Here is a 22,985-nt window from a genome sequence, read left to right as displayed (position 1 = left end):
GGTGGTATGCTCTCACAAGAGCATAAATTGCTCTTAAATTGAGAATCCCACGAATTAGAATACAGCTACATGCCCTACAATGGGAAGGCTCACACAAGCACAGTGCCTCCTATTTACCAAATGCTTGCACAGGAAGGTCCCCGTGAGCCTCACAGTACTCACCTGAGATCTGCAGGGCAGGTGCCACCTCAAAGGGGCAATCTGAGACTCACAAAGGTTAAACAACTTGTCAGGACCCAGAAGTTCTGCCACAAACCTCAACTAGTAATCCTCATACTACACCAGAACTATCTTTATACTCCTATTCTTGTCTCATGCTGTACAAAATTAAAAGGATCTCCCCAACTGTCACTACTGGAAGTGTGTGTGTTTTATTTCAGGAACTATGACATTCACCAGTATGCCCATTAAATTCTCTTAAAAGCACTAGGAATGCCTGGACCCCGCTCAGAGTTTTTGTGCAGAGACATAAGGTATTAGAGAACCGTATTAGAAGACACATTCCATCCAAAAGGTAAGACCTGTGCTTGCGCATCTTTCTCCATGGTCAGGCTTTTGAGAAGCCCTGCCTTGAACAACCAAGCTTCTGATCCCTGTTTTTAAGGACAAGATTGAAGCTCTGTTCATTCAGAAATGAAAGAATCACAGTGGTGCTTCTAGACTTCGGTCTTCCTCTTTCCTCAGAAGGTCTGCTCACTTCATGCAGGATTGGTGGTGGTTCCAAAACGAAGTATCCACCAAACCATAATACAGCAAACACTTTAAAAACCGAGTTCTCTAGTTCTACCCTTGTGCTCCTGATTCAGGAGTTCTTGCAAGTAGAGTAGACCTGTATTATGTGGGATGTAGGCACATCCACATTTACAATACTCATGAAACAGGAAGAGGTGATGAGCAGACAGTTGTAAGAATTATTGTTAAGACTCATTTATCATATCCTTTATTCTCATATCAACAAACAGCTGGATTTGAATTTTGTAAAAGCCACAGCAAACCACATTCCCTTTAACTTTTTATTTTGAAATAATCACAGATGTACAGGAAGGTACAAAGATAGTAGAGGCATCACCTAGTTTCCTCTGATAGTTACATCTTACACAAATATAGTACAGTATCACTCTGTGGACACAGTAAACAAATTTGCAACCAAAATCGCTGAGAACATGTTTCTGCCCAAAAGCCATCACTGTCCTGGAGATTCCTGTAAAGATGAAGACGAAGGAGTTGGCTACAGACAACCTGACCATCAAATCTGTGGACCCTAACCTTCACCTAGAGAAGGAAAGCAAGATATAATGGTAAAGAAGTGAGAAATTCTCCAGGAATCTAATCATAGTCTGTGATAAGAAGACCATTTCTATTGCCAAAAAAACCTGGAGGATCTGTTAGCTCCCAATGACTGACATATTTCTTCTGGGGGATGCTGCAGGAGAACCTGAAGCAATGGTTATATTTACCATTTCAACTGAAATTCAATATTCTCCACTTACCATTAGTTCTCACTGAGAAATATTTACTTAAGTTTTACTTTCATTAAGAGCCTTCAAAGAGTTGAATGTGTAACTCTGAAAAACCTTTACAATGTAAGAATCACTGCTAGGAAGCTCAGTAACATCTTCATTCTTCACAGATCTTGGAGATGGAAACTACTACTATTTTTATTCTAAAGAGGAAGAAAACTTAAGCACAGGGAGTTCAGTGATTTCAATAAATTCACACATTGGTGAGCAGCAGATATGGGGACTTCAACTTAGTGGAGACGGTAACAAAGTATAGTATTTAACCATCATGATATACTGAAGAAGAAGTTTAGCTACGTTCTTCCAATAATCTAGACCTATATTTAGTTGTTTTCGTAACTTGTCAGCATGTTTTAGATTAGTGGTATGTTATTTTGTAGTTTTGGCCGTGACAAGTTTCCATTTGAGTAAAGATTTTTCTATATGCCAATACCAATTATGCATCAAGCTTTTGAGATCTTAATAAAATGCAGATGCTCTGACTGCAACACAGAATAACAGGAACTTGGCCCATGACCAATTCGGATTTAATGACTAAGACTGCGTCAACATTAGTATGGTAACAGAGAGGCTCTTTATGCCATGAACAAAACGGGGTGGCACCTATCACTGGAACTGAACAACTGCATGATACCCTAAAGTGTGGTACAATAAAACACTACAGTAGGGCTGCAGGATACAAGGTTAATGTATATATACCACCAATGAACAAGTGCAATTGAAAATTAAAAACAAAAACCAAAAATAAAGGAAAGAAAATTTAAAACAAATCACTTTTTACATTAGGAACGAAATTTTTAAAAAGTTCCTTTACAGGTGTAAAGTTCCTTTACAGGTGTGTTTCATCATGGCAGCACATGAGAGGTCTGTGATGAAGATATAACATCATTAACAGATGTTGAACCTCAGATTAAAAGTCACTAAAAATGGAGCCTTAACAAGAAATCTAAGAATAAAAACACTTCATAACTTGGTAAGTGGGCCTTTTCAAACATCCTTGATCCTTTGACCCCCCCGCCACCATCTCATGAATTTTAGATGATTTTAACTTTTAATTAGAGTGTAACATGATTTGACTAATCTTCAAGAAGGACTAGACTTAGTTCTCCCTACTAATAATTCCCTGATGCACGGTACATTCTGAAACCTGCTTAAACAATTTACCTCACTCATTATATTTGTAAGGGTTTTCTCCATTATGAAATCTTTGGTGGTCCTGAGGCCAGGTCATTTCTCGAAGGCCTTAATATATTCTCCTGTAAGGTTTCTTTCCAGTATAAATTCTCTCATCACTCCAAACATATGAACATTTAATAAAAGCCTTACCACACACTTTACATCTGTATCTTCACTCCATGTATATTCTGGTGTCTGTTGAGACTTGAGTACTGCTTAAAGGCTTTGCCACACTCGTGACACTTGTAAGGCTTCTCCCCAGTATGAATTCTCTGATGAACTGTAAGGCTTGAATTCTGACTGAAGGCCTTGCCACATACATGACATTTATATGGTTTCTCTCCAGTATGAACTTTCTTATGTTGAGTAAGGTTTGAGCTCCCAGTGAAGGCTTTGCCACACTCATGGCATTTGTAAGGTTTCTCTCCAGTATGGATTCTCTCATGGCCCCAAAGGTGTGAACGTGTGGTGAAATCCTTACCACACTCCTGACATTTATAAGGTTTCTCTCCAGTATGGATTCTCTTATGTTGAGCAAGATTTGAATGCTCAGAAAACGCTTTGCCACACTCATGACATCTGTAAGGTTTCTCTCCAGTATGGATTCGCTCATGGCCCCAAAGGTGTGAACGTATCATAAAGTCCTTACCACATACGTTACATTTATATGGTTTCTCCCCGGTATGAATTCTCTGATGCCTTGTGAGGTTTGAGAGTCTGTTAAAGGTTTTGCCACACTCGCTACATTTGTACGGTCTCTGTTCAGAATGAATTCTTTGATGATTGGCTAAGACTGAGCAATGGCTAAAAGCCTTCCCACAGTCATTACATTTGTAGGGCTTTTCTCGAATATGTGTTTTCTGGTGTTGTGTAAGCAATGAAGGATGCGTTAAAACCTTCCCATTTTTATTACAAATGTTGGTTTTGACACTAGCAGGAATTATTTGAAGTGGTGAAACTGAGGAACAGTTTTTGGTAGACTTCTCAACGTGATTACATTCGTAAATCTTCTCCTCAGTTTGAAAAATCTGCAGTTCAGCCAAATGCGAATGAAGGCTTAATCCAAGCCTAGCTTCCAAACATCTCAAACACATGTTTCCTGAATAGCCTACGTTACTTTTTAGTTCCTTATTCCTCATATATGACTTGTAATACTTGTAATATTGAGACATACTTCTTACAGAAACATTCTGCTTTAAAGGAAAATTATTCCAGGATTTATGATGTTGTTGATCTCTACTACCAGTGAGATTTTTGCAAGGGGTTGCAGTCACTCCTTTGTAACTTTTTTCTTCATATTCCCACTGATTCACAAACTTGTGCATATTTTGCTGGACTTCATTGAAATCAAAATCATCGAAATCATGACTTACAAGTCTTTCAAAAGCCAATGTCTGAAATAAGTCTCCATTATTAATGTCCTCTTTTGGTGATAATTCTTTGATCACACATCTGGTAGACATATCTGTAAGATATAAGGCTTCCTTTTAACCAGATTGGAAGATAGATATTTTATGCTGAAAAATATAATATTACACCAAAGGTAAAACTCACAATTAACAGACTTATCAAGCTTTACAACCATGGTCTGCAAATGTTTAGGAACACAAATGAATAAGATTCCTCTAAAAAGAAAGGGTGATTACATGCAATTCAAATTATTTTCAGGAAAGCCTATTTTCAAATGCTCTGTTATCAAAAGTTACAATAACCTTGAAAGAAAAGGAATTTCCCCACAGGCACCCCAAAGCACACACCAACTCATGGGAGGCATACAACTGTCTAACATTTGAAAAATAAAAGATATCAAAAATAATCACTGGGGTCCAGTGGTTAAGACTCCACGCTCCCAATGCAGGGGGCACAGGTTCAATCCCTGGTAGGGGAACTAAGATCCCACATGTTGCATGGCGGGAGGAAGGGAGGGAGAGAGGGAGGAAGGGAGGGAGAGAGGGAGGAAGGAACGAAGGAAGGAAGGGAGGGAGGAAGGAAGGGAGGAAGGGAGGGAGGAAAAGTTTCTTAAGAAAATTAATATTAAAAAAAACACTACTGCATACTTGTACACAACACTAAAACAACACTGTAAGAATAGCAAAACATTATTTTGAATACTTGTTATACAACTATACCCATGAAAAACAGGCATACTGCAACATAACGATTAGTTCACTGTGCTTATATTACATAACATATGCTAAATATTAATTATCTGTTAATCAAAATAAACAGTAACAAACATTTTAGTAATGTGAGACAAATCCAGCCATAAATCGTAAATAATAAGCATTTACATTTGTTAAATACACACACACACAGACACACACACAGTGTATGTGGAATTCTAAAGAATTCACCTTATAAGACTAAAAGAAAGAACGTATTTCAGAAGGAGCACACAATATGAGAACTGGAAAATATGTTAAAAATCACTGATTTTGAAATAAAAGGTCCAGGTAAATATGTAATATTACAGAAATTAATGGGGAAATGTGACAACAAAACTGACAAAGCAGGGAACGCCAAATGTACTTCTCTGTACAAAACAAGAATTGAACTCACAAAAACTGTCAGAATCAACTTTATAAGAACTCTGGAAATGAATCAAAGGATTCCAGCTACCAGGAACACTCTTAACCAAGAAAAAGGCAGCTGTTTTTTCTTACCTTGACCCATCCCTGTTCCTCAGCTAGGCAGTGGCCTTGAAGATGAGAGCCCACAGGCTGGTACAGGTTTCCAGAACCAGAGGTGACAGAACAGACCTTATAAAGAATTTCAGCTGGTTGGGTTTTGGTTTTTTGGGTTTGTTTTTCTTGTTTTGATCTGCCTGATGGATACCTAAAGGACTGGCTCAAAGTACTTGCAAAACTATACCTAGGTGGAACTGCTAACCTGAGGGCTTGGTCAAAAACATTTAAAGGTAAATATACTAGCCACTGCCACCTAGGGCAAGGGATAACAACTTGGGCAAACAATGGAAAAATCGAAAACCCTGAGAAAAATGTGGGGAGTGAGTTGTACTGGGAATTAAGGACTTTGAAGATCTCCCACATATTCCAGGGAATCCAGATAGATTTGGGCATGCCTAGGACTGGCAATGTAAGAAAAGACCTGAGAAGCTCCTAAGCCCTCATGTCCAGCTGAACATCAGATTTTCTGCAAGAAGCGAATGCTAAGGCAGAGTTGTAAACTCCTTGCCTGAGTGTTTAAGGAATTCTCCAATACAAAGAGCTCATCTACAAAGAATATAAGGTGGTTTTGTTTTGGTTTTGGTTCCAGGTGTTTAAGGAAATCTGTCAAATCACTAATTGACCAATAAGTCAACAAAGACTTCAGTGGCCACACACAGCAATGAAAACACATCACACAAAATTAGTTGAGAGAAATAAAGACACAACAGCAGTCACAAGAAACAACAACAAAATCCAGGGGGGTGAGCATGGGGGGAGGAGTGGATTATGATTTCCAAGGTTTCAACATACTCAAAATATCCCATTTGTTAAACAAAAGGTTACAAAGCAGGCGAAGTAACAATAAAGTATCAATATAACCCATACAGAAAAATGAATAAACAAATAGCATAAATTGTCCATAATGGAGCCTAAACTTTGGACTTAATCAACAAACACTTAAAATCAACTAATTAAGCTAAAGGGAATGATGGACACAGAATTAATGAAAGTAAGGAAAACAGTGTTTAAACAAATAGAGAATATCAATAAAATGATAGAGATTATAAAAAGAAACTAAACAGAAATTCTGGGGCTGAAAGGTAAATTTATCAAAATGAAAAATTTCCTAGAGAGGTTCAGCACCAGATTTGATTAGGCAAAAGGGAGTATCAGCAAACTTATAGGTAGATCAGTCAGAATTACCTAGTCTAAGGAGCAGAAATAAAAAAAGACTGAATATAAATGAACAGAGCCCAAGAGACCTGTAGATACCATCAGTGGACAAACATACAAATAATGGGAGTCCCAAAGAGAAGGAGAAAGAAGGCAGAAAGAATATCAGAATATGGTCAAAAATTTCTTAAATGTGAGTAAAGACATGAACCTACAAATCTAAAAACTGAATGAACCACATGTAGGAAAACTCAAAGAGAATCACACGATAACAAATTATAATCAAACTGTTAAAAGACAAAGGGAAAGAGAGAATCTTAAAAGCAGCAAGGGAGAAGGTAGGTATTTGTCATATACAAAAGATCCTCAGTAAGATTAAAAGCTGATTTCTTGTCAAAACCATGGAGTCCAGAAACAGTGGATGATGTATTTGAAGTGTTGACAGAGGAAAAAAAACTGTCAGCCAATTCTACCTCTAGAAAAACTGTCTTTTAAAAATGAGGGAGAAATTATGACTTCCAAGATAAACCAAAGTTGATGGATTTTCTTACGACTAGACCTGCCCTATAATAAATAAAAGAGAGAACACTTCTTTTTTTTCCTTTTCCATTATGGTTAATTACAGGATATGGAATATAGTGCCCTGTGCTATACAGTAGGACCTTGTTGTTTATCCATTCTATATATAATAGTTTGCATCTGTTAATCCCAAACTCCCAATCCATCCCTCCCCTACCTCTCCTCCCCGTTGGCAACCACAAGTCTGAAAAGAGAGAACATTTCTTAATTCATTCTATGAGGCCAGCATTATTCTGATACCAAAGCCAGACAAAAACAGCTCAAGAAAAGATACTACAGACCAACATATTTTATGAATATAGATGAAAAATCCTCAACAAAATACTAGCCAATTGAATACATAGCATATTAAGATTATATATCATAAAAAAGGCAGCCTTGTTCCAAGAATTCAAGGGTAGTTGGTTCAACATATGGAAATCTATCAATATAATAGCCCACATCAATAGTAGGAAGGGGGGAGACCTACATAATCATCTCATTGTATGCAGAATAGATATTTGAAAAAAATCCAGAAACCGTCATGATGAAAACAGTCAGCATACAGAAAGTGAACTTCCTCAACCTGATAAAGATCATTTATGAAAAATTCACAGCTAATATCATACACAGTCAATGATGAAATAATAAAAGCTTTCCACCTAAAATAAGAAATAAGACATGATGCCCACTTTCACCACTGCTATCCAGCTATTCAATGTTGTACTGGAAGGTCTACCCAGAGCAATTAGGCAAGAAAAAGAAATTAAAAGTATATAAATTGGAGAATAAAAAGGAAAATTATCTCGATGAGCAGATGACACAATCCTGTATAACGAAAATTCCATAAAATACACACACACACACACACACACACACACAAACAAGACCTACTAGTCTTATAAGCGATGTCAGCCAAGTTGCAGGATACAGTATCTACATATGAAAATCAGCTGTGTTTCTATACATCAACAATGAACAATTTGAAAAAATTTTTTTTAATAATTCCACTTACAATAATATCCAAAGAATAAAATACCTAAGAATGAATTTAAGCAAGGAGATGAAAGACATATAGACTGAAAACTACAAAACATTGCTGATATAGATAACTAATAAGGACCTACTGTATAGCACAGGGAACTCTACTCAATACTCTGTAATGGCCTATACGGGAAAAGAATCTAAAAAAGAGTGGATATCTGTATATGTGTAACAGATTCACTTTGCTGTACATCTGAAACTAACACAACACTGTAAATCAACTATACTCCAATAAAAATTTAAAAAAAACGTTGTTGATAGAAATTAAAGAAGACCTAAATAAATGGGAAGACACTCCATATTTATGATAATATTTACCAACATGGTCTATAGATTATATGTAAACACTATCAAAATTCCAAGAACATTTTCTGGAAAAATGGAAAAGATGATGAAATTCATACGGAACCGCAAAGGGCCCTGAACAGTCAAGACAGTATTGCAAAAGATATGATATACACAGAATAGATAAATCCACAGAGACAGAATGCAGACTGGTAGTTGCCAGGGGCTGGGGACAGAGGAAAATGTTGAGAAACTGCCTAGCAGGGAATGAATGCTAATCATACTTTTTTGAACAATAAACAATGGCATACACATGCAATGAACACTGTTGCAAGAACAACAGTTTGGCCAATGGTCTCACTGATATGTGGTTATGAACTTGCAATTTTCTCCCTAGAATAAATCCCTGTACCTGAGACAACCCCAAATCAAACAGGATGATCGTTAGTATACTTAATCAACATTGCCACACTGCCCTTCAGAGACACTTTTGTGATGATCCACAAAACCCAGAAGGACAACTGGAACCATGTGTGCCAGGCTCTCATGATACTTTCTACCTCAGCATCCTGGAACATGCTGACCACTCTACTCAGTTACTTCAGAAGGCACTTGCCCATGAAGCAGGATGATACTGTAACGTCTAAATCAAAGCATTCTCCACTCAGAATTTTACCCAGTGACACTCCCCGTGGCATAGTTCACTAGAGCTTCTCCAGCACCTAAGGGGTGGGTTATCACAGCAGGAAACAGAAAATAACATTTCGGACACCAAGCAGGTGTATTTCAGAAGCAAATTTCAGAGGCAAAATCACACACACTCAAAAAAACATGGAAATCAGGTAGAGCCCAAGTTTTTCCGCATTTGCATACTAAGTAGGCACTGCAAGAGAGAGAAAAATAAAAGACACGAGAGTAAAGCAAGGGATTCAGATTTTGTGGGATGTTGAAATGGGCCCTGGGGTCTGCCTACAAACCCCAAAATGTGCCTGAGATATGCCCCCCCGAAGGACTGGGGATCAAAGAAAGGTTCTCTCTGCCCACTGTCTTTACAATACTGCTGAGGAACAATCGCAAAAGATTCATGCCAGTCCCATGATACATGCTCCTAAAGGCAAAAGCAGAAACGAAGAAACGTCTGAGGCACCTGAAGGGGTACAGAGGGCTTGAGACAGGCCCCTGTACTTGCCTGGGGCCCCAGATGCAGTGGATGAGCAGCCCGTGGCCCCCATCCCCAAAAGAAGGTCTCTCACGTATGTGAAATGGGGATGGAAGCCAGAGAAGGAGAGGAGCCGGGACAAGCGAGACCTCAGCTCCATGTGTGTGGACTGAGAACTGAGTCTAGAATGAGAGGCTGGTCCCCCAAAGTCCAAATACAAAAACAGTCACAGACGGCAGGTAACAGAAAGTTGTGAGTCAGGATAAAGACTCTGCCTTTGTCTTTGCAACGAGATGGAATACCACTGGGATGGGAGGAAACTTTTAAGACACATGGGGCTTCCCTGGTGGCGCAGGGGCTTCCCTGGTGGCGCAGTGGTTGCGAGTCCGCCTGCCGATGCAGGGGACGCGGGTTCGTGCCCCGGTCCGGGAGGATCCCACGTGCCGCGGAGCGGCTGGGCCCGTGAGCCATGGCCGCTGAGCCTGCGCGTCCGGAGCCTCTGCTCCGCAGCGGGAGGGGCCACAACAGTGAGAGGCCCGCGTGACGCAAAAAAAAAAAAAAAAAAAAAAAAAGATAAATAAGACACATGAATAAGAGGAGGGGAAGTACAATTTCCTTCGAGAGCTCACAGCAATAAACTTCTGTCTTCCCAAAGACCTCTCACATTTAGGAAGAATTTCCTAAAAAACGTTTGATGAAGTAGCCACCTCTTTGCCGTCTGAGTTCTTCCGTATGTTCGTATCGTTGATACATTCCCACCCACCTCATTTTTTTTTTTTTCTATTTTCACCTCACTCTTCAGAGGCCAGGGCTCTCTCCCCTGCTCCAAGATGAAAATAATATTCATCTCAGAAAGACAGACTCCTGCTTACATGAAAAAAGGTGAATGATGTGCTGTGCCTTTTCCATAATACAATTCCAGCCCTTTGCCCAGCTGAAAAGGACAATACAGATGGCATAGAATAGTATTTCACAAATTTGTTCAATGACGGTCTTCTTCCAAATGCTTAAAGAATATTTTAAATATACAGATATGTAGCTTTCTTCCAAGAACTACTAAACCAATAGTACAGAAGTAAAAGCAGGCAGATAGCTTAAAATTTTGCCATAAGATTTTGTGCTTACTCAACTTCCAGAACCACCACCACCTAGCATGTCGTGGACAGATCAGCTGAAGAAAGAGGAGGTTTAAAGTCCGGACACTCCATTATAAGGCCTCTCATTTCTGAATCAACATGGCTTCAGCCGTAGGTGAACAAGGCAGGGGTTCCCAAGAGACTCAAGATAAATGCAAAGACACCCGAGGGCAGATCCCAATTTCTGGAGGGAAACTATCCTCACCCAGGGAGACCAGGTTCCTGTAGTTCTCCAACATCACGTCCCTGTACAAGGCCCTCTGAGCAGGGTCCAGGCATTCCCACTCCTCCTGAGAGAATTCTATGGCCACATCCCTGAATGTCAACAGTGCCTGAAATGAAAACACATTTCACCAAGAGGCCGTCAGGAGAGTACTTATCTTCACACAACATGAGAAGAGGAGAGAGGCGCCAGCGCCAATTAGATAGAAGTGAGTGTTCTGATAGTGCCACAAAGAGAATCTTGAACAATACACCCCTAATTTTGCTTTATTACACTGTTCTATCAGAGGATGTCAAATCTACTAAATTACTGAGGAATTTAAAATTGCATGCAAAAAAAGTATATATATATATACACAAATGAAAAAAATTCAACAAAGCGTTATCTATACACAGGTTCCAGACATTATACACCAAATGATAACTAACTTCCAGATGAGGTACAGTAATGTCTTTAGGGATGACAAAGTCCACAGTAGCTTTAAAGAAAGGTGAGAACTGAAAAAATGGGATAATGATAATTACAGTAACAACCAAAAGTTACCATACAGTAAGCATTACTCCAAATGTTTTATAAGTATTAACTCATATAACAACAAAGCATCCAATTTATTCCCACCTTACAGAGGACCCAACTCTGTTATTCAACAGCTAATAAATGGCAGCCTTCACCTGAACCAGGTGGTCCAGCTTTAGAACAGAACCTACAGCATCATACATTTAAGTATCAGGTATGACATTAAAAGTACGATGACACAGTTGTTTCCTAACTGAGAAAACCTGAAACAAGTTCAAGGCTGAAAACACAGAACTGGCTGAAAGGTCAATACATATACACGTACACACACATGCGTACATTCAATGAGCACTGTCCTTACTGCTCGTAACTCATTAACATGGCACGGTAGGAGAAAACTTAAGGACATGGAAAGCATGTAAGACACACTTTCAAAGTTAAAATAAATATAAGACTTATTTATGAAATGATGGTGTTGTTTAGACACACCATGGGTTCCTGCTCACAGACACAAGTGGGTGCACTATAAACATACACACCAAAATGAACTGAAATAAAAGCGGTAGTGTCTAAAATGACATTTTTAAAATACATCTTCATTTTCTATTATTTTTTACTTGTGTATTTCAGCATTTTTGGTACAATGAACATGTATAAATTGTACTAAATTTAATTAAGATTGTCAACATTATTCTATAGTAGCCTGATTATTAAAGAACACTGCAAAAATTGAGAAAAAATACATTAGAAAACTTAACTTTGATCTCCATAAATACATCGAGTGTGTAAAGATACAGAAGAGAGTCTGTGTGGCGATGAGAGGAGATTGAAGGAAGGCCGTGGGGCGAGTCCGAGCAAACCCGTCAGGCAGGATACTTGAGAGTGAGAGATTATCAAGTCCAAATGGCATTTCAGGACAGAGAGGACTGAACAGTAAACTAAGAATATGACTTTACCTGAGAAAGAGTCATTCCTGACTCCTCGTCCTTTCCTCTTCTTCCTCTTCAGGGCTTCTTCCTCAGGCAAGGTGAGTCCTGAGATGCCAATCCTGAGTGTCAAAAGATGCTGTTTAATGCTTGGAATCGACACACCCCCTTCCTGTACCACAACCACACACAGGGAGGACCTCAGCATGTGGAACAGACGGTCCTCTGCTGTAAGGTTTTTGACCCCTTTCTTCAGAACTCACTCCCCTCCTGGTTAAGCCACACACACGCTGCAGCAGTGGGGACCTAGGAAGGACTGACCCTCCCCTTCAGGTCAGAGAACCAGTCCTGACCGAAGGCCATGCAGAGGACAGCACCCCCTCCACCCCTCTAGTTTAAGGGCCGGTCTCAGTCCTCAGAAACAGATGAGCCAGAGCCCTAGTGCTCAGGGCTGGATACAGATTCGATCGCCTGAGGCTACTTAGTCAGCCATGACCTAGAAGAAAACTCTAGGGGAACTGGGCACAAAAGAGGTATCTGAAAAGGGCTCAGCAATCTAATGGAAAGTCAGGGTTGAGCGTCATTCAGAGGGGTCAACTCCAGCACACCTCCCACTCTGTGGCCCTGCCCTCTCCTCGGGCCCTGCCCCCTGTATCTGGATAATGGAAGGGGAAAGAGCAGAGAGAAACACACAGAGCAGGCATTACAGGCTAGGGCGGGGGGAGGAGTGCGGCTGCAAAGTTAAATGAGAGACTCAGAAAAGGCCCCACTGAGAATGGGGGCAGGTGTGTTATCAGAACAAAGATCTGGAGGAGGAGGTTCACCATGTGCATCTGAGGGGTCAAAGAGTTCTAGGAATCCCTGAGGCAGCGGTGACCCTGACTCTGGGAAAAGCAGAGACATCTGTGTGGCTCAATCTCAGTGAGAAGGGAGGAAACAAGCAGGAGACGGTGTCACACGAGTACTGCAGGAAGCAGATCAGCAAGGCCCGTGGTCTTCAGACATTTTTCTACCCCATCCCAAGTGAATTTTGGAAACTATGTATTGTCTCATCCACCTTAACATCTAATTCTTTTGTATCTCAAGTTAAAACACATATGAATAATGTAATATCCTGTATATGTGAAAAGCAGCCAAGACGGTCACACTGGCCCCAGGAGGTATGCCACAGCTCTTAACGGAAATGTGCAGGGCTGTAGGGTCCAGGAGCTAATGTCTGCACAGTGTGGCAAGAAGATGCCTGTGAGACGCGCCAGCAGGGATGTGAAGGGTACCGCTGGACAACAGGAGTCTGGAGTTCAGGGCTGAGGTCTGAGAAGGAGATGTGGAACTGGGAGATGTCAGGGTGTCTAAAGCCATAAGATGGGATGATATGGAAAGTCACTGAGTGCGGCCAGAGAAAAGGTCCCAGATGGAGCTTGGGGCCCTGCCCCCATCAGCGACCAGGGGTTAAGGCAAAACCAGGAGAAGAAAATGAAAAGTGAACAAGGAGAAAAGAAAATTGAAACAGATGGCCAGACTTAAAATGATAGTTTATCTTTAAATACTGGGATGTCCTGCAAGCCATGAGAAAACAAAGAAAAAAGTGTTTAACGGAAGAGGGAGTGATCAACAGTTGCTGACAGGACAAGACAAAGACTGTGAATTAACCAGTGGGTTTAGAAACAGGGAGGACATTACAGCCTCTGACAAGGAAAGTGGATGGTAGATGGGGAAGCTTGATTGGATGGGGTTCCAGCAACAGCTGGAAGCAAAAGCTGACAAATGGTGCCATGATGTCCTCTTGCTTGAGGACTAATCACTGTTTGTCTTGAGAACATGTGCATAAGGGGTTGTGTCTGCTTGGCTATAAAAAAGGGTGAGGTTTCTTTCTGCCACAGCAATCTTTTTGGTGGCGTCCCTGTGATGCGGGTATATGTCCAGAAGTGCAATTGCTGGATCACACGGTAATTCTACGTTTAATTTTTTGAGGAAATTACCACTGTTTTCCACAGCTTCTATATCATTTTATCCTTGTAAACAATGCACAAAGGTTTCAATTCTCCACATTCCCTCCAATACTTGTTATTTTCAGTTTCTTTTGATAGCAGCCATCCCAATGGGTGTGAAGTAGTGTCTCACTGTGTTTTTTTTTTTTTTAATTAATTAATTTATTTATTTATGGCCGTGCTGGGTCTTCGTTTCTGTGCGAGGGCTTTCTCTAGTTGCGGCGAGCGGGGGCCACTCTTCATCGCGGTGCGCGGGCCTCTTACTGTCGCGGCCTCTCTTGTTGCAGAGCACAAGCTCCAGCCGCGCAGGCTCAGTAGTTGTGGCTCACGGGCCCAGTTGCTCCGCGGCAAGTGGGATCTTCCCGGACCGGGGCACGAACCCGCGTCCCCTGCATCGGCAGGCGGACTCTCAACCGCTGCGCCACCAGGGACGCCCTCACTGTGGTTTTGACTTGCATTTCCCCTACGATTGGTGATACTGGGCGTCTTCTCATGAGCTTATTGGCCATCTGCACATCTTCTTTGGAGAAATGTCTATTCAAGTGTTTTGCCTCTTTTTCAACTTTGTTTTTCAGTGGTAGTTCTTTATATATTCTAGATAATAATTCTTTATCAGATATATGATTTGCATAATTTTCCTCTTATTCTGTGGGTCGCCTTTTCACTCTGTTGATAGTGTTCTTTGATGCACAAAGATTTTTATTTTGATGAGGCCCATTTAACTATTTTTTCCTTTGTTGCCTGTGCTCTCTGGTGTCACATCCAGGAGCCTGGATTTTGTCCCAAAGGCAATGGGAAGCCAGCAGAGGGGTTAATGCCAGGTACTGAAATGGTCTAACTTCAGATTTACTTCCGATGCAGAGACAGAACTCTGAGACAGACTCTGTCTCTGAGCCCTGTATCTTTCCTAGTAGTTTTCATCATCGTTGTTGGCCTGGCACTCTTTTAAGCTTATAATTACAATGGTTACCCTCTTGCAGAAAAATGCCACATAGATATCCATGCAATATTGTCAATCATTTTAGGGATCGCTGTCATTCAGCAATCCTGATCTTGTTCATCACCTGTGTGGTAGGTAGGTTCACAGAGGCCCAGAAGGGAAGTTACCTTGAGAACATCTGAGCTGAGTGAGAACTGCCTGTCACTGAATTTTGAAAGGGTGGCCTAGAAGAGACAGTGAGCAGTTTGTCCTTATCATCTCATTCCCCTTTGAAAAATTCCAGGATCATGTTTAATACACCTGAGCAAAAGACACCTCTTTTGTGGTTTTAATCACATTGATCCCAAGCATTTACTCCCTCTTTTGCAGAAAATCACAGTGAAACACTGAAGAAATATAAAATGATGAACACAGATTTTGGTGCTGAAACTTTTAAAGAGGGTTAGCTATGGAAATAGGATCAGTGCAAATTTCTTTACCATGAACAGATGGGCTGTTAGAACAAAGTTTCAAGTCGATCCAGCCCATCCCTCATTATTTTCACAGAATGGACAAAAGGGACTTGAGCGGAACATCTACTTTGTATCTCACAGCTCACTAATTCAATAAATCACACAAAGGGGACAAAAGAGGCTGCTGAATATTAGACTAACTCACTAAACTAAGTTCTAACCATTAAGATGCTATACACCCTTACCAAGTATATATTGAAACAGTCTAAAATTATTTACTAAGTACTACACAATGTTCCAACATATGACAAAGGGTAGAAAGAATGCAGTCTTTATAATCTGAACTAGACACAATATATTCAAAAGGGAAAACAATTTGGGACTATTTTTTTTTTTAATCTAATGACTTCTGGGGTCAAAATTTGTTTTTAAATTGAGACTACCTAATATTTAGAATAGAATGATGACAGCTGGTTATCACATGTCACCGAAGCTTATTTCAGAAGCTGATGATAATTTACAGAGAAAGGGGAATTCGGTATACTAAAATTTACCTCAATATGCTTTTTAAAAAAATGAATTAAATGTAAGACGGGTGCAAAAATGTATGTGTCCATTTAAAAGAAGAAAAAGCAACGGTTTTAATATTCCCTTAAAAAGCACCACGTAGTGACGGATTCAGTAATTTCTTGTCCCAGCTCACCTCCCTCACACCATTCCAAGCAAAGATGGCAACGTACAACTCACAGACAAGTCTCCCCTCGTTGTCAGAGTAAAGGGCTGCAAATGGAAGCTGCACTGTGAGGCGAATAATTATAAAACGCACAAGCCTTATAAACAGGAGTTTTGCAACTCTCATTCTCATCTGTAAAATTAAAACAATTAAGCAAATTTTAAACTAAATATATTACAAAGCCACAAGTCAATATATCACACCTTAGCCATATCCCATCGAGTCACCACTCACGCAAAATCAGGTTCCCCTTCTTTCACTCTACTCTGTATTTCTGTTAATCTGTTTATGTCTCCCTTTCCTTGCTTCTCTCCACCGTTCTCCTTTTCTGTGTTTCCTCTCTCACTCCCGCTGCTCTTTCTCCCCTTTTCTCTATTCCTTTCCTTACACTTGTTTTGCACAAGGCTTGAAACCTATTTCAACTTCAGTTTCTCCTTCTCCCCAGTCTGTTCCCAATCTCTATATATGTCTGCCTTTTTCTCCCCGCATTTCTGTGTTCCCTCTGCTCTCCATCACATTGTCTTTCCTATTACACCCCCTCTGCCCCGCCTCACTGCATCCCTAGCTGGCCAGGTTCTCTCAGTGCTGTTTCTCACTCTGCCAACCCTAAGCCCTCGTTCTGTCCCTCCACTCAGCTCCTCCAACTGTTTTTCTCCTAACCACTCTGTCTGAAGTGCCTTGACCTTCGTGGCTGGAGCTCCTACCTTTCCTCTGTGTTTCTATTTTCTTTTCTCCTCTTGCTACTTTGCCGAGTTATTCCCTGTCACTTTGTCTCTCTTCAAGTCCTTCCCAGATCCTCTATTTTTGCCTTAAATTATGCGCCGCCCCATTGATCTTTTTCTCCCTCTCACTTTTCTATTTCTCTTCATTCTCTCTCTGTCTCTCTTTCTCCTGATCATCCTCACTCCCTTGTCCGGCCGCTTTCCTGGTCTCCCCTTTGCAATCATCACTTCCACAAAGCACCAGATCCCCGCACGGGGGAGGTGACTTGCTCTTGGGGCACCCCGAGTTCTTCAGTCCTAAATCCCATCCTTCTGAAAAGTGTGTTCTTCCGAGACACTGGGCTTCTTATTAAGCGGGGGGGGGGGGGGGGGGGGGCGGGGGGAGGTTCCCAGGAAGGCGGTGGGGTCTGCTGAATCCCAGGGCCAGGGAGAAAGCCAGGCCTCTATGGGCCAAGAGGGACGAGGATGAGGGGAGACGCGCAAAGTGTTCGAATCTATCTCAAAAGTCCATCTGCCATGACGCTGAACAGCGCGGGGCGGGAGGAGTGGTCAGTGAAGGGTTTTACAGGACAGCAACGCGGCAGGCGGGTCTAATGGCCCGAAGGCCCAAAATCCATGGGCGGGGAAGGCCTCGGAAATATTTTAACAGAAAATGAACGTGGACCCCCAACCCAGCAGCGAAGCGGTCAGGCTTCGGGAACTCTCACCGGGACGCCAGAACTTACCGAAGGTAAGAGGCACGGGTGCAGGAACGTTAACGTCCGTAGCAACCCCAAAACTCCAGGCGTATAGGACTGTGGACTGAGACGCTCAAGTTTAAACTCAAAAAGACGAAAACACAGACGCCGACGTGACCCTAGCCCCACGCTAGCCTCTTCCGGTCTGCGAGATACTGCGCGTGCGCGCTTCTTTCGGGGAAATGTTGGAGGCGGGGCCTAGGCGGAGCTCCTTCGGAAAGGGGCGCGAATGGTGACCAGGCGTAGGCGGGGACCGCGGGGGGGGCGGGGCGGAGCCGAGCCGGGATGGGGCGGGGACGGGGCGGGGCCGGGGCGGACGGGGCGCCCCTTGGCAGCTCCCTAAGGGCGTGTTTTCTTTCCGAGTTTGGATCACTTTGAATTTCTTTCCTGTGCCGCGGAGCCGGGCTGCTCCTTGCCTGTTTTAAGTTGATGTTTCAAACAACTTAAGGGGAAAACTTAGAGTTGAGAGGCCACTTGTTGAAAGCTAAGATGTTTGCGTTTTAAGTAGTTGAAAACGAGTTTAGTCAAAAATCGTTTTTGCAAAGGGGTGCCGGGTCCTGAGAGAGAGACGAGGCGGACTCTGCGGTCTGGGAACCCGGACCTGGATTCGGAGTCGATGTGGGGAGATAGTTGGATCCAGGAACGCCTCCTGCAATTAGAATTTAATTTAAGCGATATAATTAAGCAAGGAGTGCAGTTGTCTGTGCAAGAAATGCAAACTTGAATGTGAAATGCAAAACTCTACGGGTGGGAAATGGGCCACTTCGTGCGGACGTCCATCAGAACATCATATCCATTTACATTCCCCATTCACTCTGTGCTCAGCCCTGTGCTCAGTTCCAGAGGCTTTCATAGGTACAAGACCCGAGCAGGGGGAGGTAGACACATGAGGCATATGATGATTTAGGTCACCAACCACTGCTTTAAAAAAATTAAAAATCAAAAATTAATATAAACTGTATTGTTCTTTATAGTACTTGTTATTCTGTTCCACACCTGAGGCGAATGATACGTACCTCTGAGATAAATTTTTGTGACGTCATAATTCATTTGTCAGTAATTTCCAAAGATAACAATCTAATTCACTTTACATTTATCCAAGAGTAACTAGGAAGAATATTTTTAATAAAAATATTGTTTTACATTTTAGCTCTTTTGTTTATTTTCTATTTCTCAATGTTCTGTCAGGTGTGAATAACAAACCCTATATGTACTCTTTAGAAGACTACTGAAGTTGTTTTCACCTCAAAAATACTATTGCAATATTTCCAGGGGTGTTTGATAGGGATGTCTATATTATTTTATATGAACCCTAAAGGAAGCAAACTAGATTTATAGAATTTCCAATGGTCTCTTTTATAATCTTTAAGGCAATTTCCATGAGTTAATATCCACCATGAAATGTGTTTCTTTCAAATCCCTAAACGTAGAAGATTTCTCTCCAGTAAGAATTTTTTAATGCGATAAAAGCATTTTGAATAAAAAGTCTTTTAACGTATATTTAATCTGTAAGGTTTCACTGCAGTATATATTATATGATTTTTCACAAATTTTAAGCATTGATTATAGCTTTTTGATGTTCATTACATTTGAATTAACTGATATTTAAGGCTTCAGCATCATTACTCATAAATTGAAAAGATTTCACTCCCAAAATAATATTCTGACGATCCCCCACAGATTGACTTTTGGACGAGAACTTCACCACACACATTATATTTTTAAAAATTACTCTTGTGTATTTATTTCCTGATGTTTAGTAATGTTTGGCTTTTGGTTAAATACATTGCCCCATTCATTATAATTTTAAGATATCCCCCAGTATGCATTTCTGATGACCAATGATGATTCATGCTGCCTAAAGACCTTCCAAATTCTCTGCATTCGTTAAGCTTTTTTCTAAATGGTATAACTCTGATATTTTGTAATCAATGAAGAATGGATCAAAACTTTCCCACCTTTATTGCAAATATTGCCTTTGACACACGGAATGATTCTTCCAAGTAGGGAAACTAAGGAACCATTTTGATAGATTTCTTACCTTGATTACATTTATTCTAGGCATGCTCAATTTTAAATCTCTGCAGTTCACTAAGATTTAACTGAATGCTCAATCCAACCCTATTATCAAATTATTCCATGCATTTTTTTCCTGCACTAGACACATTTTTTAATGAAAAAAATATATACAGTGTCAGGGCTAGATTTTCAGATCTTTACAAGGAAGACTGTGTAAATTATGCTGTATTATGTATTATTGCCAACTAGCCATGTTGGCACAAAAGAGATTTCAGCATGGACTCCCATGTTCTCATGCAAATAAATAAATGGATGGTGAAACTTTTCATCAAACAGAACATCTGGAGAGAAGCCGATCATAGGTGAAATTCATGAATCCACATTGCTTAAGGGAAGTTTTGTTGCCTGTATAATTTACAAGGGAGCAAAACAAACTAATTCACAAGAAAAAGAAAGGATATTTCCTTAATCGCAGGAAGATTTTGACATATGTCTCCCTGTAGTATTATAAAAACAGATGCAGGGCTTCCCTGGTGGCGCAGTGGTTGAGAGTCCGCCTGCCGATGCAGGGGACGCGGGTTCGTGCCCCGGTCTGGGAAGATCCTACATGTCGCGGAGCGGCTGGGCCCGTGAGCCATGGCCGCTGAGCCTGCGCGTCCGGAGCCTGTGCTCCGCTATGGGAGAGGCCACAGCAGTGAGAGGCCCGCGTACCGCAAAAAAAAAAAAAAAACACACAAAAAAAACCAGATGCAAATTATTAACGATTATTAAAGACTTCAAAATAAAGACTTCAAAAATTTGAAAAACACAGGAAGTAGTTTGACCTACTGTATTAAACTCTGTGTCAGAAAAATAGAGACACTACATTTTTAAAGCATGCTGTAATATACAATATTTACGACTGCCAAAATTTTAAAAAATATCTCGACTTAGGTAAGGAGACACTTCATACAAAAGATGATTGCAAATAGAGAGAATGCTCTGACCACAAGATCTGCACATCTGTAATGGGTCTTTTAAAAAGGAACATTAAAAACTTAGGCTAAAGTGGGGTTTATCCCAGGAATGCAAGGATTCTTCAATATACGTAAATCAATCATTGTGATACACAATATTAACAAACTGAAGAATAAAAACCATATGATCATCTCAATAGATGCAGAAAAAGCTTTTGACAAAATTCAACACCCATTTATGATAAAAACTCTACAGAAAGTGGGCATAGAGGGAACCTACCTCAGCATAATAAAAGCCATATATGACAAACCCACAGAAAACATCATTCTCAATGGTGAAAAACTGAAAGCATTTCTTCTAAGATCAGGAACAAGACAAGGATGTCCACTCTCACCACTATTATTCAATGTAGTATTGGAAGTCCTAGCCACGGCAATCAGAGAAGAAAAAGAAATAAAAGGAATACAAATTGGAAAAGAAGAAGTAAAACTGTCACTGTTTGCTGATGACATGATACTATACATAGAAAATCCTAGAGATGCCACCAGAAAACTACTAGAACTAATTAATGAATTTTTTAAGTTTGCAGGATACAAAATTAATGCATAGAAATCTCTTGCATTCCTGTACACTAACAACAAAAGATCAGAAAGAGAAATTAAGGAAACAATCCAATTTACCATCGCAACAAAAAGAATAAAATACCTAGGAATAAACCTACCTAAGGAAGTAAAAGACCTGTACTCAGAAAACTATAAAACACCAATGAAAGAAATCAAAGATGACATAAACAGATCGATAGATACACCATGCTCCTGGATTGGAAGAATCAATATTGTGAAAATGACTATTCTACCCAAAGCAATCTACAGGTTCAATGCAATCGCTATCAAATTACCAATTGCATTTTCCACAGAACTAGAACAAGAAATTTTGCAAGCTGTAGGGAAACACAAAAGACCCCGAATAGCCAAAGCAATCTTGAGAAAGAAAAATGGAGCTGGAGGACTCAGGCTCCCTGGCTTCAGACTATATTACAAAGCTACAGTAATCAAGGCAGTATGGTACTGGCACAAAAACAGAAATATAGATCAATGAAACAGGATAGAAAGCCCAGAGATAAACCCACACACATATGGTCACCTTATCTTTGACAAACGAGGCAAGAATATACAATGGAGAAAAGACAACCTCTTCAATAAGTGGTGCTGGGAAAACTGGACAACTGCATGTAAAAGAATGAAATTAGAACACTCCCTAACACCACACACAAAAATAAACTCAAAATGGATTAAAGACCTAAATGTAAGGCCAGATACTATAAAATCTTAGAGGAAAACATAGGCAGAACACTCTATGACATGAATCACAGCAAGATCTTTTTGACCCACATCCTAGAGAAACGGAAATTTAAAAAATAAACTAATGGGACCTAATGAAACTAAAAGCTTTTGCACAGCAAAGGAAACCAAAATTGAGACAAAAAGACAACACTCAGAATGGGAGAAAATATTTGCAAACGAAGAAACGGACAAAGGATTAATCTCCAAAATGTACAAGCAGTTCATGCAGCTCAATATCAAAAAAACCCCAAACAACCCAATCCAAAAATGGGCAAAAGACCTAAATAGACATTTCTCCGAAGAAGACATTCAGATTGCCAACAAAAACATGAAGATGCTCACCATCACTAATTATTAGAGAGATGCAAATCAAAGCTACAATGAGGTATCACCTCACACCAGTTAGAATGGCCATCATCAGAAAATCTACAAACAACAAATGCTGGAGAGGGTGTGGAGAAAAGGGAACCCTCTTACACTGTTGGTGGGAATGTAAATTGATACAGCCACTATGGAGAACAGTATGGAGGTTCCTTAAAAACCTAAAAATAGAATTACCATATGATCCAGCAATCCCACTATTGGGCATATACCCAGAGAAAACCATAATTCAAAAAGACACATGTGGGCTTCCCTGGTGGCGCAGTGGTTGAGAGTCCACCTGCCGATGCAGAGGACGCGGGTTCATGCCCCGGTCCGGGAGAATCCC

At 40.6% G+C, this 22,985-nt stretch overlaps 1 protein-coding gene across 4 annotated transcripts; it reads right to left on the bottom strand.

Annotated features, from left to right (window-relative positions):
• Positions 1–1,009: 1,009 nt before the first annotated feature.
• On the bottom strand, positions 1,010–18,077 carry LOC309977427 (zinc finger protein 765-like). 4 transcript variants are annotated; one of them, XM_082863535.1, is made up of 6 exons: positions 17,946–18,077; positions 16,469–16,630; positions 12,416–12,507; positions 10,926–11,052; positions 4,070–4,161; positions 1,010–1,201 (listed from the first exon to the last, which is right to left on the bottom strand). In XM_082863535.1, exons 3-6 carry the CDS (start codon positions 12,428–12,430, stop codon positions 1,184–1,186), a joined length of 252 nt encoding a protein of 83 aa, XP_082719661.1. In that variant the 5' UTR covers positions 12,431–12,507; positions 16,469–16,630; positions 17,946–18,077; the 3' UTR covers positions 1,010–1,183. The 4 variants fall into 4 exon arrangements, with proteins under 4 accessions (XP_082719661.1, XP_082719658.1, XP_082719659.1 ...); XM_082863532.1 differs by having other exon boundaries at positions 1,010–4,161; XM_082863533.1 differs by having other exon boundaries at positions 1,010–4,161; positions 16,513–16,630.
• Between the last annotated feature and the right edge of the window lie 4,908 nt (positions 18,078–22,985).

The sequence above is a fragment of the Leucopleurus acutus genome (genome assembly GCF_964270905.1).
Source record: "Leucopleurus acutus genome assembly, chromosome: 20".
Taxonomy (NCBI): domain Eukaryota; kingdom Metazoa; phylum Chordata; class Mammalia; order Artiodactyla; family Delphinidae; genus Leucopleurus; species Leucopleurus acutus.
The sequence above is the reverse complement of the archived record's forward strand: the minus strand, read 5'-3'. Positions and strand labels throughout refer to the sequence as shown.

Excerpts from the sequence above, each read along its gene's own strand:
- LOC309977427 (XM_082863532.1), bottom strand. Across the intron at positions 4,162-10,925 it reads CAGGAACCTGGTCTCCCTGG|ATATGTCTACCAGATGTGTG; the intron begins GTGAGGATAGTT and ends TATATCTTACAG.